At 48.2% G+C, this 15,246-nt stretch overlaps 1 protein-coding gene and 1 long non-coding RNA gene across 2 annotated transcripts in view; one reads left to right on the forward strand and one right to left on the reverse strand.

Annotated features, from left to right (window-relative positions):
- Positions 1-15,246, reverse strand: part of PCLO (piccolo presynaptic cytomatrix protein) — a 1,621,199-nt gene that overhangs the window by 347,197 nt on the left and 1,258,756 nt on the right. The window contains exon 20 of the mRNA XM_078674179.1: positions 1,705-1,885. Coding sequence (XP_078530305.1) covers positions 1,705-1,885 — 181 coding nt within the window. The remainder of the gene's footprint in view (positions 1-1,704; positions 1,886-15,246) is intronic.
- The window catches only part of LOC144815422 (uncharacterized), a 210,661-nt gene that overhangs the window by 125,564 nt on the left and 69,851 nt on the right, over positions 1-15,246 (forward strand). The gene's annotated exons all lie outside the window — the stretch shown is intronic.

Genomic DNA, 15,246 nt, shown 5'->3' on the forward strand with positions numbered 1-15,246 from the left:
GTTAGGACTCTCTGCCGCTTTCGATATGGTACCCCATCAGCTTCTGCTCACTCGGCTGACAGCCATTGGCATAACTGGATCTGCTTTAGAGTGGTTGTCTTCGTTTCTGAACAACCGGACTCAGCAGGTGTGGCTGCCCCCCTATTCTTCCTCAGCTAAGCTCCTTTCGACCGGGGTGCCACAGGGGTCCACTTTAAGTCCACTGCTATTTAATATATACCTGACCCCCCTGATCTTCTTGGCCGAGGGACTGGGCGCTAAAATAATTGCTTACGCAGATGACATGCAGCTGCTGTTCACTTGGCCCGGAACGGATCTGGACAGTTCATCGGTCCAGACCTGTCTCTCCTCAGTCTTCAACTGGCTTGCCCTTGCCCAGCTAAAATGTAACAAAGAAAAATCAGAAATCCTACTCTACGGCCAGTTCCCCTCCAACTTTAGAGAATCCCTGTGGCCGTCTGATGTACCACCCCCTAGTTCTGATGGCAAACCTGCAAAAAACCTGGGGGTATGGTTCGGGGAAAACTTAAAATTCGATGAGCATATTAAAAAACTCACGTGCGGCTGCTTAGGAACTCTCAAAGCTCTCCGGAGATTTTTTCCTTTGCTTCCGAGGACGGCCAAAGAAACAGTGGCTAGGGCACTCATTCTTTCCCGCCTCGATTACGCGAATGCTTTGTTTATTGGCATTCCGGCTTACCTAACCAAACGCCTTCAGATCATACAGAACGCAGCGGCCAGACTTCTCTTTAACATTTCGCTGAAGTCCAGTGTTCTACAACACCTGAGCAGCCTGCATTGGCTCCCTGTTGCTCAACGGGTTCTGTTCAAATCCCTTACTTTCGTCCATAGAGCCATCCATGATCAGGGACCTTTGTATCTGAGGAAACGTTTTTCCCGGTACTTACCCAACCGTCCACTAAGGTCAGCCTCCCAACACCTGTTGGTTTTTCCTCGCTTCAAACGCACACGCCTTGGCGGGTACTCCATCGCTGTAAAGGCGGCTGTCGCCTGGAACACCCTTCCTCCGATGCTACGCGCCACTCAGAATTTCAACCTTTTCAAAAAAGCACTCAAAATCCACCTCTTTAAAATGACGGACAAGCTACTCTTACTCTTCTGTTGCCTACCTGCTTCTTTACGCGCCAGGATACTCCTGAGTAATTGAGCGCGCTACAAAACCACCAATAACATAACATAACATAACACAGGGGACACAACATGCGCCCCCCTGTGTGCATGGACAGAAGTTCCAGCACGGCATAGACTTGGAGTCCATGCTGTGCTGGACCTTCCTTTGACGTTTCCATTGCTGTGCCTTTTTTATAGGCACTGCCGTGGGGACGCCAAAGGAATTGCCCGCCAATGACAAAAAAAGACATTGCATGGCAGGAGGTACTCACGTGAGTTTGGTGGTGTGGCAGTGGTGTGGTCCCGCCGCTGCACCGTCAAACTCGTAATAGGGCCCTAAGTCTTTTTTATCAGAATCTCAAAAAATTTAAATATGTAGCTACAATGATATGCTGCAGGAGCAGTTGAACTTGAAACATGTCACGTGTAAAATGAATATTGTAAATAATATGAATTCTTCACATTAAAGCTAGTTTTATCAGGAGCGTATTTGAAATACTAATTTTTATCAGTTTTTTAAGGTCTCTCTTTTGAATGATCTTTTCATCAGCTGAGAAGTCACATTTCGAGTACCTTTAGAAGGATCGGGGAAGATTCCGTGACTTCTGCTTTTGATGACTGATGGTTTTGGTACTTGTTGGCTCCCTTGTCCTGAATGAGACTTTGCATGGTCAACGCTTTCACTCTGTTCCTTCAGAGGGTACCATCGAGGTGTGTTGTCTAGATGTAAGGTGCTGGATAAATCAATTAAAACCTAAAACATATTAAAGGAAACACATTTCATTTTAAATAAAGACGTTTAAACTATCAGCATACTATTAATAATTACAATATTTTGTAGAATTAGAAAAATAACAGTTTTTATTTTTTTATCGAAAAATGTGCAAAGAAGGCCATATATATATTGTTTTCACTGAAAAGAACAACGTTTAAAGTGCCGCTATATTTCGTAATTGCAAATATATCTTACTTTACATTAACAAAAACATTAGAAATTGACTGAAACAAACTAAAGGTTAAAAGTATATTATAGTTAGAAGAAAATTTCAGAGACAAAATAACATTTTAATCTAAAACAAATACTGAAATTCACCAGCTATAGTTATCTCTAGTAACTATAACTCATGCCCTAAATTAACTGTGACTCTCTCCCCACCATGCACAGTTTTTTAATCAATTATGTCATTTCAGGTGTTGCAGTGATGTTATCAGTGATGTCTTAGATCATGTCATGAGTGATGTAATATGTGCGGAAATTAGCAGTGTATGGCGATGGCATAAGTTATAGTTACTTTAGTGCAAAGAGGCATCGTTTTTTTTTAAATATTACATTGTCACTAAACTTTTCACCTAACCATAACATTACTTTAACCTTTGTTTCTTTCAATGAATTTCAAAGGTTGTTGAATGTAAAGTAAGATATAATTAAAATTCCTAACTATAACATTACTTTAACCTCTGTTTTTGTAGTGAATATTAACGTTTTTATATTTTATTACTATATGTAAAGCCAACCTCACCTCATGCACAGACTTTGGTCATGCGCACCATAAGGTTGGCTGCAGAGCCTGGCTACTAGCCAGGCCCTGCATCTATCCCCAGTAGGCAGGCAAGCCCCTGCAGTTGGGCTGACCGAAGGGCTTGGCCTGAGGCCAGGCCCTGCATTCCACCTCCAGGAGCAGCCAGCACCCAATCATGCATTGCTTTCGGCTGTGCATAGAGTAGTGTTAGCCGCAGGTACTGGCATGTGATCAGGGCCTATGTCCATCTCCTTTGGGCATCTAACCCCTAATATCTTAGCCCAGAAATCACCACTATTTTTAATTGCTAGACCTGGCATCCTTGGTGTGATTTCCCCTGAATTTTTGCCTCCTGACCTCCTGTTTAGCTGACTTCATTTTTGCTGGCTTTAGGATTCTGGACACTTTACCACTGCTAACCAGTGCTAAGTGCATATGCTCTGTACTCTAAACATGGTAACATTGGCTTATTCTTAATATTTAATTTGCTTGTAATTCCCTAGGAAACTGCATTATATGTTCCCAGAGCCTGTAAATTAAATGCTACCAGTAGGCCTGCAGCATTGATTGTGCCACCCACTCTGTAGCCCATTGAAGACGGCTCAGGTCTGCATTTGCAAAGCATGTGTGTGCAGTTTAAAACTGGCATTTCAACCTATCAAGTTAACCTACTTGCCAGACCCAATCCTTCCTTTTTATGACATGTATTTCACCCCTTAGGTAGGCCCTATGTAGCCCCATGGACAGGGTGCTGTGTATTTAAAAAGTAGGATATGGACTTTTGAGTAATACATGTCCTGGTAGTGAAAAACTGTTACATTCATTATTCAATTTCAAAATTAGATTGTCATACTGTAACCATTCTGTTCCTCTGCTTGCCTCTGAATACACGCCTGGGTTAGGGTGAAAGTTGGGCTTTGTACATTTCCTCTAGACAGTCACACAAAGGGAGCTGGGGTGTGACATTTGGGTACTAATGGCCCATCATCAGGCTGATGGGCCTTTCTGAGGTAGCTTGGGAGGGAGCTGATACTTGCACCTCAATAGGGCTGTGCCTGTCCCCACACAAAGATCTACATAGTCACCTATAGTGCGTCTGAAGCCAGGAAAGGAGGGGAAGGGACCTGGTAAGGTTCAAAGGCCTCTTTGATGTCAACTCTACTTCAACGTCAAATGTGGGTGGAAGAATTAGACCCATGACACCCCCAATTCAGTTCAATTATGGGTCCTGAGGAGACTGCCAAGAAGAAGAGCTGTGCTGGCTGGAGGAACTGCCACTTTGCTATCTGCTTTGCTGTGTTGGTCTGCCCTCTGCTGATTGATGTGCTGCAAGGAGCGGCTGCCATTTTACAACTTGGTCTGTTGTGTTGGCCCCTGCAATTTTTGTTTTTGCCTCCTGTGTTTTTGCTGCGTGTTGGAATTTGTTTTGCCAGTCTAGATGCTTTGGGCACTTTGCCACTGCTGTTCAGGGCCAAAGTGCAAGTGCTCCCTTTGTAAATTGTTGTTATGCATTCCATGATTGGCGTATTTGATTTACTTGTCAGACCCTATGTTTTGCACGATGTGTATGTGATCTTACATGCCAGAAACGTTTTAACATTCTCTGCCAGCCTTCTTACGCTGCTTGCACAGCCGCACATTTAGGGCTACATGTTTTTAAAGTGTGTTTCATTTTGTTAATAGATTTTTCTTGTCTTACCTGCACTTTTTAACTGCTTCAAGCGCCCCGGTCCACCGCAGCCTCTCAGGCTGATTGTTGTGGAGAGCGTCTTAAACTCGACTCGTGGAAACCCTCACTTCCAGTTTCCCCTGCTAGACGCCATCTTGGTTGGCGGTCTAGCTGTTGAATGCTCCCTGGGTTCTCCGGTATTTAACTGGGGGCCGGGCGTGCATCTACTGTTTTGCACCAGGTGTATGCGATCTTACCTGCCAGAAATGTTTTAACTTTCTCTGCCAGCCTTCTTACGCCGCTTGTACAGTCGCGTATTTAGGGCTACATGTTTTTAAAGTGTGTTTCATTTTGTTAATAGTTTTTTTCTTGTCTTACCTGCACTTTTTAACTGCTTCAAGCGCCCCAGCCCACCAAAGCCTCTCAGGCTGATTGTGGTGGAGGGTGTCTTGAACTCGACTCGTGGAAGCCCTCACTTCCGGTTTCCCCTACTAGACGCCATCTTGGTTGGCGGTCTAGCTGTTGAGTGCTCCCTGGGTTCTCCGGTATTTAACTGGGGGCCGAGCGTGCATCTACTGTTTTGCATGAGGTGTATGTGATCTTACCTGCCAGAAACGTTTTAACTTTCTCTAAATAGCCTTCCCACTCCGCTTGCACAGCCGCGCATTTAGGGCTACATGTTTTTAAAGTTTGTTTCATTTTGTTAATAGTTTTTTTCTTGTGTTACCTGCACTTTTTAACTGCTTCAAGCGCCCCGGCCCACCAGAGCCTCTCAGGCTGATTGTGGTGGAGGGTGTCTTGAACTCGACTCGTGGAAGCCCTCACTTCCGGTTTCCCCTACTAGACGCCATCTTGGTTGGCGGTCTAGCTGTTGAGTGCTCCCTGGGTTCTCCAGTATTAAACTGGGGGCCGGGCGTGCATCTACTGTTTTGCACGAGGTGTATGTGATCTTACCTGCCAGAAACGTTTTAAATTTCTCTGCCAGCCTTCTTACGCTGCTTGCACAGCCGCGCATTTAGGGCTACATGTTTTTAAAGTGTGTTTCATTTTGTTAATAGTTTTTTTCATGTCTTACCTGCACTATTTACCTGCTTCAAGCGCCCCGGTCCACCGCAGCCTCTCAGGCTGATTGTTGTGGAGGGCGTCTTGAACTCGACTTGTGGAAGCCCTCACTTCCGGTTTCCCCTACTAGACGCCATCTTGGTTGGCGGTCTAGCTGTTGAGTGCTCCCTGGGTTCTCCGGTATTTAACTGGGGGCCGGGCGTGCATCTACTGTTTTGCACGAGGTGTATGTGATCTTACCTGCCAGAAATGTTTTAGCTTTCTCTGCCAGCCTTCTTACGCCGCTTGCACAGCCGCGCATTTAGGGCTACATGTTTTTAAAGTGTGTTTCATTTTGTTAATAGTTTCTTTCTTGTCTTACTTGCACTTTTTAACTGCTTCAAGCGCCCCGGTCCACCGCAGCCTCTCAGGCGGATTGTTGTGGAGGGCGTCTTGAACTCGACTCGTGCAAGCCCTCACTTCCGGTTTCCCCTGCTAGATGCCATCTTGGTTGGTGGTCTAGCTGTTGGGTACTCCTATACTTAAGGGACTATGGAGCGGGAGGACTATACTCATATGGCAGGGAATAACTTTTGGCTATTAATTCAGGGTCTACTCTATGTAAGCCAGCTCCTTTTAACTTAGGGGTAGAATCTATTGTTTGCCCAGCCTGTAGCTATGTTATACCCGCCCCTCCACCCATACTGCGCGTATCGGGTGGCCAGCCCCAGGCCTGGTTAAAAATATTACAGCTTAACGTGAGGTCGCTGGCTAAACACTATTTGGAAATTTACGAACTTGTTAAAGAGGAAGATCCGGATCTGTTTTTTCTGTGTGAGACGTGGTTAAGTGTGGACATGGTAGTCGAGTCTAATTTAGCATTACCCTCTGGATATTCCACATGTACGATCAATAGGGAATCCAGAGGGGGAGGCATTGCAGTTATCTTCAAATCTTGTTATTCATGTCTGTTCACTAAGGAACTTATCGAAGGCTGCAAATGTGCCCGTTTTAGAATCTCCGTGAGTCCTCACTTAACACTTTCAGGACTCTTTGTATATCGGCCTCAGGGGCCGGCTGCCAAGTTTAAAAATGCCCTCTTGGAAACAGTCAGCTCGCTCGCCATGGGTTCAGCTAATTTTAGTATTTTTGGGGATTTTAATTTGCATTTTTATTTAATCCATGACAGTGAAATCTGCAGATTACTTGCAGACTTGGCTGCTTTTCAGCTGGACCAATTAGTATCTGGTTCTACGCATATAGCTGGGCATTTATTAGACCCTATATTTTCTAATATTTTGCTTTCTAAGGTGGAGACGCCTATACCTATGTGTTAAAATCTAGATTGCGACGTAAACATTATCGGCGCCATCTTGTCCCCTTTTAGCTCAAATGCGCGCGTAAGTAGCAGTCATTTTGAACGCCATGGCCTCTCTGCCCACTGCCGATAGCCAGCGCGTCTCTCTCTCTCCCTCTCTGACCCCGCCAGCATCCCCCGCGCGCTGACAGCCCACGTTCTCACATGCTTGGACCATAAACCACCCCTTCAGCGCGGCCCTGCCTCGGAGCCACATCCCGTACCCGACTAACACCCCCCTCCGTCCCTCTAATGATCACGCATCCTTTGATGAACCCCCTTCCTCTGTGTCCGATTGTCCCGCCCGATCCCAGGCCATCACCCAGCCCTGCGGATACAGTTTATTGCCCCTTACAGTAGGAAGCTGTCCCTCTTCAAAGAATCTATGACTGATAAAAGCCCCCACCCCATGAGATCCGATCAGCCGCACACATTCCGGGAGCCGGCGGGATATCCAGCTGCGCGATAGTCATCACCTACTGAGATCAGGGTGGGGACTTTTGCTGTAAATATGTGTGGGAACGGGTTTGGAGCGGGGATTCCGAGGATGCCTTTCCGTACATCAAAGTATTGACAAGAATGTGTTTTATGTAATAAAGCAATAAACCTGTGTATAAGAGGCCAGGCCTCAAGGATGCGTCTAGAGCACCTCGAGAAGATACCCTGTTGTCTGATTTGACGTGTTCTGCTCCGTCGGAATAAACTCCTGTTTCCTGCCTCCTGTCTCCAGCGCCTGCCTCTTTGTTTGGTAATCTCGAATGGTATGAGAGGCGGCTAATGCCGGGCAAATACTGAGGGGTTCTTGGTCGAATTCGGCCCTACCTTTCTACAATTGGCGTCCCAAACGTGGGGCCCATCAGCGACGCGTGGATCCAGTGGGAGAGGTCCCAACGACAGAGTGAACGACTGCAACGATCGGGACGAGCTCCTGCCCGATAGACCCTCGTCTGGCAGCCGATCATCCGAACTTCACCGGCACCGAGCAGACCTCTCTCGAGTGATCTACGGTCCTGACTGGGAACCATCAGGAGTGCCACAGCAATTACGGAGAACAGAGGACGATCAGGCGCTGGAAGCGGAAGACGAGAAACTGTCCATGCGGTCCGGGTAAGGTCGTGTAACACGACGAATTGTGAATTGATTGTTTGAAAATACTAGTATTACTCATTTGATTGTTTCTGAGAGATTCTCTATTTGCAAACAAGCACAGAGTCGCCATACTCTGTTTAGTCTTTGCAGATAGTGAAGGGTAGGTAACGCAGGCTTTTGCCCCCGTTGTAATACGTCGTGCCTATTTTTATCCCTCATTTGATTGATTGTTTGTCCGAACATTGATCGTTCGGAATTGGTTCTCTTTGGGTTATTCTCTATTTACAAATAAGCACAGAGTCGCAATACTCTGTTTAGTCCTTGTGAATAGTGAAGGATAGGAAGTGCAGACTTTTGTCCCCTTTGTAACACGTCATGCCTATTTTTGCCCCGTTTTTTGGTAGTTGATTCAGCCCGGACCGCTTATTAGAGGTGAACCATCCAGCTCCACTGGAGGGCACCCCTAATAAGGACATGTTTACTAAATATGGACTAGTCACCGTGGCTTATAGTAAGCTGTGGCATAAATACACGAGAAAGGATCGGGGAAGTCAGTGGCCACTGATAGGATCCTTCGATAACGACAAAATAAACGCGCTGGAAACAGCCCTTTATAACAATAAGACAACACCCACTATGCTCGATAGCTTCGGCATGTGGCGCAAAGAAACAGAACAGCGAAAGAAGAGAAATGAGGTCAGGTTAGAAAAGGAATTACGCAAGGCAGCTCACCTGGCCGCTAACAAATTAAAGGAAGAAATAAAAGAGAGAGAGGAAACCAAGCTGAAACAAGATTCCGAATCATCAGGCCAGTGTCCCGTCAGGACACCCTCTACACTTTACCCCGAGCTACCTTGGAAACAGCGAACGAACGATGATTTACTATTAGGTCCCCCGATCATCTACATGCCCCCTCCATACGCCCCTTCCCAACCCTTAGCGCAGCACCCGCAGCACCCGCAGCCCCCACCGACAGGCGAGAGTAGTGCCGGAGCCTCGGTCCCCATGGCCTCTGCGCCGACCGAACCTCTCGTACCCAGCGCGGCACGAGCAGCGACTTCAGATGATACCAAAGCTGGGAGGAAAGACCCTGCGAGATCGAATAGATTAAGTAAGGATGAACGAGCTGGGATCGATAAGATTGTAAAGACACTGGTGGTGCGAACGGAAAGTGAGGATTATTTAACGGATATGTACCATGCATATGCCAATAGCCACAGGCGACACTTTGTCGTACGCCTTTGTTACCATACCCTTAATGCCTATGAAGACCGCTACCAAGGAAAAGGCCCTGAAAACCTAACGACTCTGTATAGAAAAGTTGATGTCGGAGATGGGGACGAGTGTGATGTGACGAACCTCTTCACGCGTACGCTTGAAGTTTTCCGCCACCTCACGGAACAGAAACCAGAGACTAACACAACGACTCCTGCGGTAACTGAGGCCGGAGTAGAAAAAATTGACACGATGATGCCCATAAAGGAGGCCGCTCCCTATTGGGTTCCCCCACGAGGACAGGGAACACACGACGATATTAACCACCAAGATGCGAGAGGGAGGGTAGTTTAAAACTGGGTTTACCAACCATGGGATCGGCAAGACATCCTGACTTTCCGAAAGTCCTTGCCTGATCTGCGAAGGAACCCCACAGGCTTCTATACAGAATTAGCCACCGCTCTGGGTTCAACGATTATGACCCTAGCGGATATCGATTTGTTTTTCGGGCTATGTCTGCCAGCTGATGTGTGGAAGCAAATCCAGAAAGTCGACCACCTTGAGCTGTTCGGACATACCTGGATACAACTCGGTAATGTTGACAAACAACGGGAACCGGGACAGAAACCTTTGAAGGCCATTCTAGACTTACCAGATAAGATTGTGCAGAAATTAAAAACCCTAGTTCCAGAAAGGAAGGTGGACTGGTCGATAGTAACGGCCTGTCACCAGAAACCCCAGGAAGACGTATCAGAATACTTCTCTCAGTTTGAAACGGTGTTCTCCGATTACAGCGGCCAGGATATGACCACTGCGACCGGACATCACTTGTTTGTCCAGAACTATGTGAAAGGCCTGACGCCAGAAGTCTCGCAGAAACTACAGACTAGCGAGAGTAGTTGGGCGGCCTCCAAGCCCGCAGCTATCCTTCAGATGGCTCAATACTATGAGCGACAAAAGAACGAGAACGATCAAGCGACTGAGAAGAAGAAAAAGGACTTGAAAGAGAGGGTGATGATTGCTCAGTTGCAAGGGGTGACTATAGGAAGGGAACGGTATAGAGGAAACTACCAGTCGAATGCTCCTAGAAATCCACCCCCTAGAGACCGCACACCCGCACCCGGCGCTCCACGAACAGACCTCGATGAGGACCAGTGTGCGTTTTGCAAAAGATTTGGCCACTGGAAGTCTCAATGTCCAGTTCTGCAAGATAATTTACAACAAGGGGTGGTGATGGACAGAGTCTCTGAATTAAGCAGAGTACTCTCACCCAGTCAAGAGATCAGGGCTAGATCCAACACTGTTTTTTAGCTCATTGCACCATCCCAGTTTCAGAACCCGGCTGTATGCAAATTAGTCTGTCCCTGGCCCAGTGCATCATGGGAACAGGGCAGACCAGACTACAAAAGCCAATTCTTACACTGGGAAGGAAACAAGCTTCCGGGGACCGGTTTCTGCCATTTCAGGCGTCTTCGGCCCGGCTTGCTTGAATCCTGATGGTGCAATGAGCAAGGGACTCACATCTGAGTATACCCTTCCACGCTTAGGGTGGACAAAATAATTTACAACAAGGGGTGGTGATGGACAGAGTCTCTGAATTAAGCAGAGTACTCTCACCCAGTCAAGAGATCAGGGCTAGATCCAACACCGTTTTTTAGCTCATTGCACCATCCCAGTTTCAGAACCCGGCTGTATGCAAATTAGTCTGTCCCTGGCCCAGTGCATCATGGGAACAGGGCAGACCAGACTACAAAAGCCAATTCTTACACTGGGAAGGAAACAAGCTTCCGGGGACCGGTTTCTGCCATTTCAGGCGTCTTCGGCCCGGCTTGCTTGAATCCTGATGGTGCAATGAGCAAGGGACTCACATCTGAGTATACCCTTCCACGCTTAGGGTGGACAAAATAATTTACAACAAGGGGTGGTGATGGACAGAGTCTCTGAATTAAGCAGAGTACTCTCACCCAGTCAAGAGATCAGGGCTAGATCCAACACCGTTTTTTAGCTCATTGCACCATCCCAGTTTCAGAACCCGGCTGTATGCAAATTAGTCTGTCCCTGGCCCAGTGCATCATGGGAACAGGGCAGACCAGACTACAAAAGCCAATTCTTACACTGGGAAGGAAACAAGCTTCCGGGGACCGGTTTCTGCCATTTCAGGCGTCTTCGGCCCGGCTTGCTTGAATCCTGATGGTGCAATGAGCAAGGGACTCACATCTGAGTATACCCTTCCACGCTTAGGGTGGACAAAATAATTTACAACAAGACACTCTGTTCATCACCACCCCCTTTTCTGTATCGTTTTTGGCCACTATAGGTGTGGCAGGGTATACTCAGACATGAGTCCCTTTCTCACTGCTCCATCAGGATTCAAGCAAGCCGGGCCGAAGAGGCTGAAATGCCAGAAACCGGTCCCCGGTAGCTTGTCTCCTTTCTGGTGAAGAATTGGCTTGGTAGTTTGGTCTGCCCTGTTCCCATGATGCACTGGGCCAGGGACAGACTAATTTGCATATAGCCAGGTTCTGAGCTGGGATGGGGCAGTGAGATAAATAACGGTGATGGATAAAGCCCTGATCTTTGGACTGGGTAAGAGTGGTCTGCTTAATTCAGACACTCTGTTCATCACCACCCCCTTTTCTGTATCGTTTTTGGCCACTATAGGTGTGGCAGGGTATACTCAGACATGAGTCCCTTTCTCACTGCTCCATCAGGATTCAAGCAAGCCGGGCCGAAGAGGCTGAAATGCCAGAAACCGGTCCCCGGTAGCTTGTCTCCTTTCTGGTGAAGAATTGGCTTGGTAGTTTGGTCTGCCCTGTTCCCATGATGCACTGGGCCAGGGACAGACTAATTTGCATATAGCCAGGTTCTGAGCTGGGATGGGGCAGTGAGATAAATAACGGTGATGGATCAAGCCCTGATCTTTGGACTGGGTAAGAGTGGTCTGCTTAATTCAGACACTCTGTTCATCACCACCCCCTTTTCTGTATCGTTTTTGGCCACTATAGGTGTGGCAGGGTATACTCAGACATGAGTCCCTTTCTCACTGCTCCATCAGGATTCAAGCAAGCCGGGCCGAAGAGGCTGAAATGCCAGAAACCGGTCCCCGGTAGCTTGTCTCCTTTCTGGTGAAGAATTGGCTTGGTAGTTTGGTCTGCCCTGTTCCCATGATGCACTGGGCCAGGGACAGACTAATTTGCATATAGCCAGGTTCTGAGCTGGGATGGGGCAGTGAGATAAATAACGGTGATGGATCAAGCCCTGATCTTTGGACTGGGTAAGAGTGGTCTGCTTAATTCAGACACTCGGTTCATCACCACCCCCTTTTCTGTATCGTTTTTGGCCACTATAGGTGTGGCAGGGTATACTCAGACATGAGTCCCTTTCTCACTGCTCCATCAGGATTCAAGCAAGCCGGGCCGAAGAGGCTGAAATGCCAGAAACTGGTCCCCGGTAGCTTGTCTCCTTTCTGGTGAAGAATTGGCTTGGTAGTTTGGTCTGCCCTGTTCCCATGATGCACTGGGCCAGGGACAGACTAATTTGCATATAGCCAGGTTCTGAGCTGGGATGGGGCAGTGAGATAAATAACGGTGATGGATCAAGCCCTGATCTTTGGACTGGGTAAGAGTGGTCTGCTTAATTCAGACACTCTGTTAATCACCACCCCCTTTTCTGTATCAGTTCTGCAAGAAGCACTCAGAAATAAAGACACGAGAGACGTAGCGGGCAGGCCGAGAAATAGAGGACAGGGACGAGGGCACACAAGCGACACCAACGATGACAGACCTGGTAGACCGAACACGTTTGACCGTCCCCGACAGAATCAGTGCCAACAGTCTGACTGCGACAATGCCCACGGCTTCGCATAGGACTTCCAAGGGCAAGGAAGGGATCCAGTCGAGCTCTATGTTGACCAGTAAGGCCCTTACGTCACCGCTAAGGTCCTAGGTACGAAGTCTCCATTTCTGGTAGATACTGGTGCAACACGTACTGCGTTGTCTAAACGATTGATTCCCAGGGCACCCTTGTCTGGCTCACATGTGACATCAATAGGTTTTGATGGAACGCCCTCCACTAATCCCTTGTCCACATCGATCTCTTTTAACTTGGACAATAACACCACTGACACAACGTTTTTGCTCTCCTCCAACACCCCCGACGCCATTATGGGACTTGACTTATTGAAACATTTTCGAGCTACTATTAGGTGTTCACAAGACGGAGTTCGAGTCATTCTGTACGACAACCCAACACTGCTCAGATCTTGTCGCACACAACACATGTTTTCTATCACTGACACTGACTTGTCCTTACTCGACACCCTACCTCTGTACCTATGGGCAAAGACTGACTCGGACGTAGGACGCATGATGATAGACCCTGTACACATAACTGTTCGACAGGACGCAGTACTCCCCAAACTCCCACAGTATCGGATATCGTCCAAAGGCGAGAAGGCGTTGGTAAAAATCATCCAGTTCCTGGTAGATGCAGGAGTGGTAGAAGAAGTAGTTAGCAATGTTTGCAACAGCCCTATCCTACCCATTGTGAAGAAGCAGGGTGAGGGAGATGAAAAAGCATACCGCTTCATCATCGACCTATGAGAAGTCAACAAAGTGGTTGTACCCCAGTACCCTGTAGTCTCAGACATCACCACCATTCTGACCCTGATTCCTTCCACTGCCACCACCTTCACGGTAATCAACCTCAAGAACGCATTCTTCTCCATCCCCATTCACTCGGACAGCCGCTACCTTTTCGGCTTCACTTTAAAATCCCGCTCATACAGATTTTGCAGAGCACCCCAGGGCTACACTGAAAGTCCAAGCATCTACAGCCAGGCCCTCAAGAGACAGCTGGATGCAGTCCAATTGCCGGATGGAGTAGTGTTGATACAGTACGTCGATGATATCCTTTTGGCGGCCGACACCACTCCACTTGCAGTCGCAGCCACCATCCAACTCCTGCACTTCCTCGCGGAAAATGGCCACAAGGTCTCCAAGAAGAAGTTGCAATTCTGCCAACCTCAAGTCACTTACCTAGGCCACCTCTTGTCCAAAGACGGGAGAAAGCTCACACCCGATCGAATACAGGCTATTCTAGAGACCCCTATCCCTAAAACCCCGAAGCAAGTCCGCTCTTTGGTAGGCCTCACCTCCTTCTGTCGACAATGGTTGCCAAATTTCATCCTCATTGTGAAACCACTACTTTCCCTCCTGGCTAAAGATGTCCCCTTCCCGCTCCCTTGGACCCCTGAATGTCAATCCTCCTTCAAGGAACTACGAGACGCCCTTTGTTCAGCGCCCGTCCTAGGAACCCCTGATCATACGAAGCCCTTCTGTCTCTACACTCACGAAAGGGAGGGATGCGCTTTGTCTGTCCTGACTCAGTCCATTGGCCCCAAACAACGATCATGTGCCTGTTTCTCTGCCACTCTTGACCCTGTAGCAAGAGCTTTGCCTGCCTGCCTTCGAGCAGTCGCCGCTGCTGCTGTCGTACTCTCGAATTCCCTCACGGTACTAGTGCCTCATGCTGTTGGCACCCTCCTAAACCAGACCAAGACACAACACCTGACCAGCGCGCGACTGACTGGGTACGAACTGACACTGCTCGCACCTCACATCACGCTGAAACGATGCACCACACTGAACCCAGCCACCTTGCTGCCTCTGCCTGAAAACGACCCCGATGTGCCCCCAATACATGACTGTGTGACCCTCACGGATGAACAGACTAGGAGTAGAGTTGACCTCCGAGACACTGCCTTCCCAAACCCTGACGGAGAGCTATGGGTAGACGGCTCTTGCATTAAACTCCCCGACGGCACCACCTCAGCTGCCTATGCAGTTACCACAGCCCGAACTGTAGTTGAAACCGCCCGCATCACGCAACGATCCGCCCAGGCGGCCGAACTGATTGCCCTCACACGAGCATGTATCCTAGCAAAGGGGACGACAGCAAACATTTACACGGACAGCCAGTATGCCTTCGGGGTGGTTCATCATTTTGGGCTCTTATGGAAGGAGAGGGGATTTCTGACATCTCATGGCACGCCCATCCTGCACGGAGATCTAGTCTCCGCTCTGACTGAAGCGGTTCTCCTCCCCAAACGACTTGCCGTAATCAAATGCAATGCACACAAAAAGGTGACAGACATCATTGGACAGGGAAATGCACTGGCCGACATCACTGCCCGAACCACAGCCGAGAACAGGACGACGACTCGC

The sequence above is a fragment of the Lissotriton helveticus genome, chromosome 1_1 (assembly GCF_964261635.1).
Source record: "Lissotriton helveticus chromosome 1_1, aLisHel1.1, whole genome shotgun sequence".
NCBI classification, from domain to species: domain Eukaryota; kingdom Metazoa; phylum Chordata; class Amphibia; order Caudata; family Salamandridae; genus Lissotriton; species Lissotriton helveticus.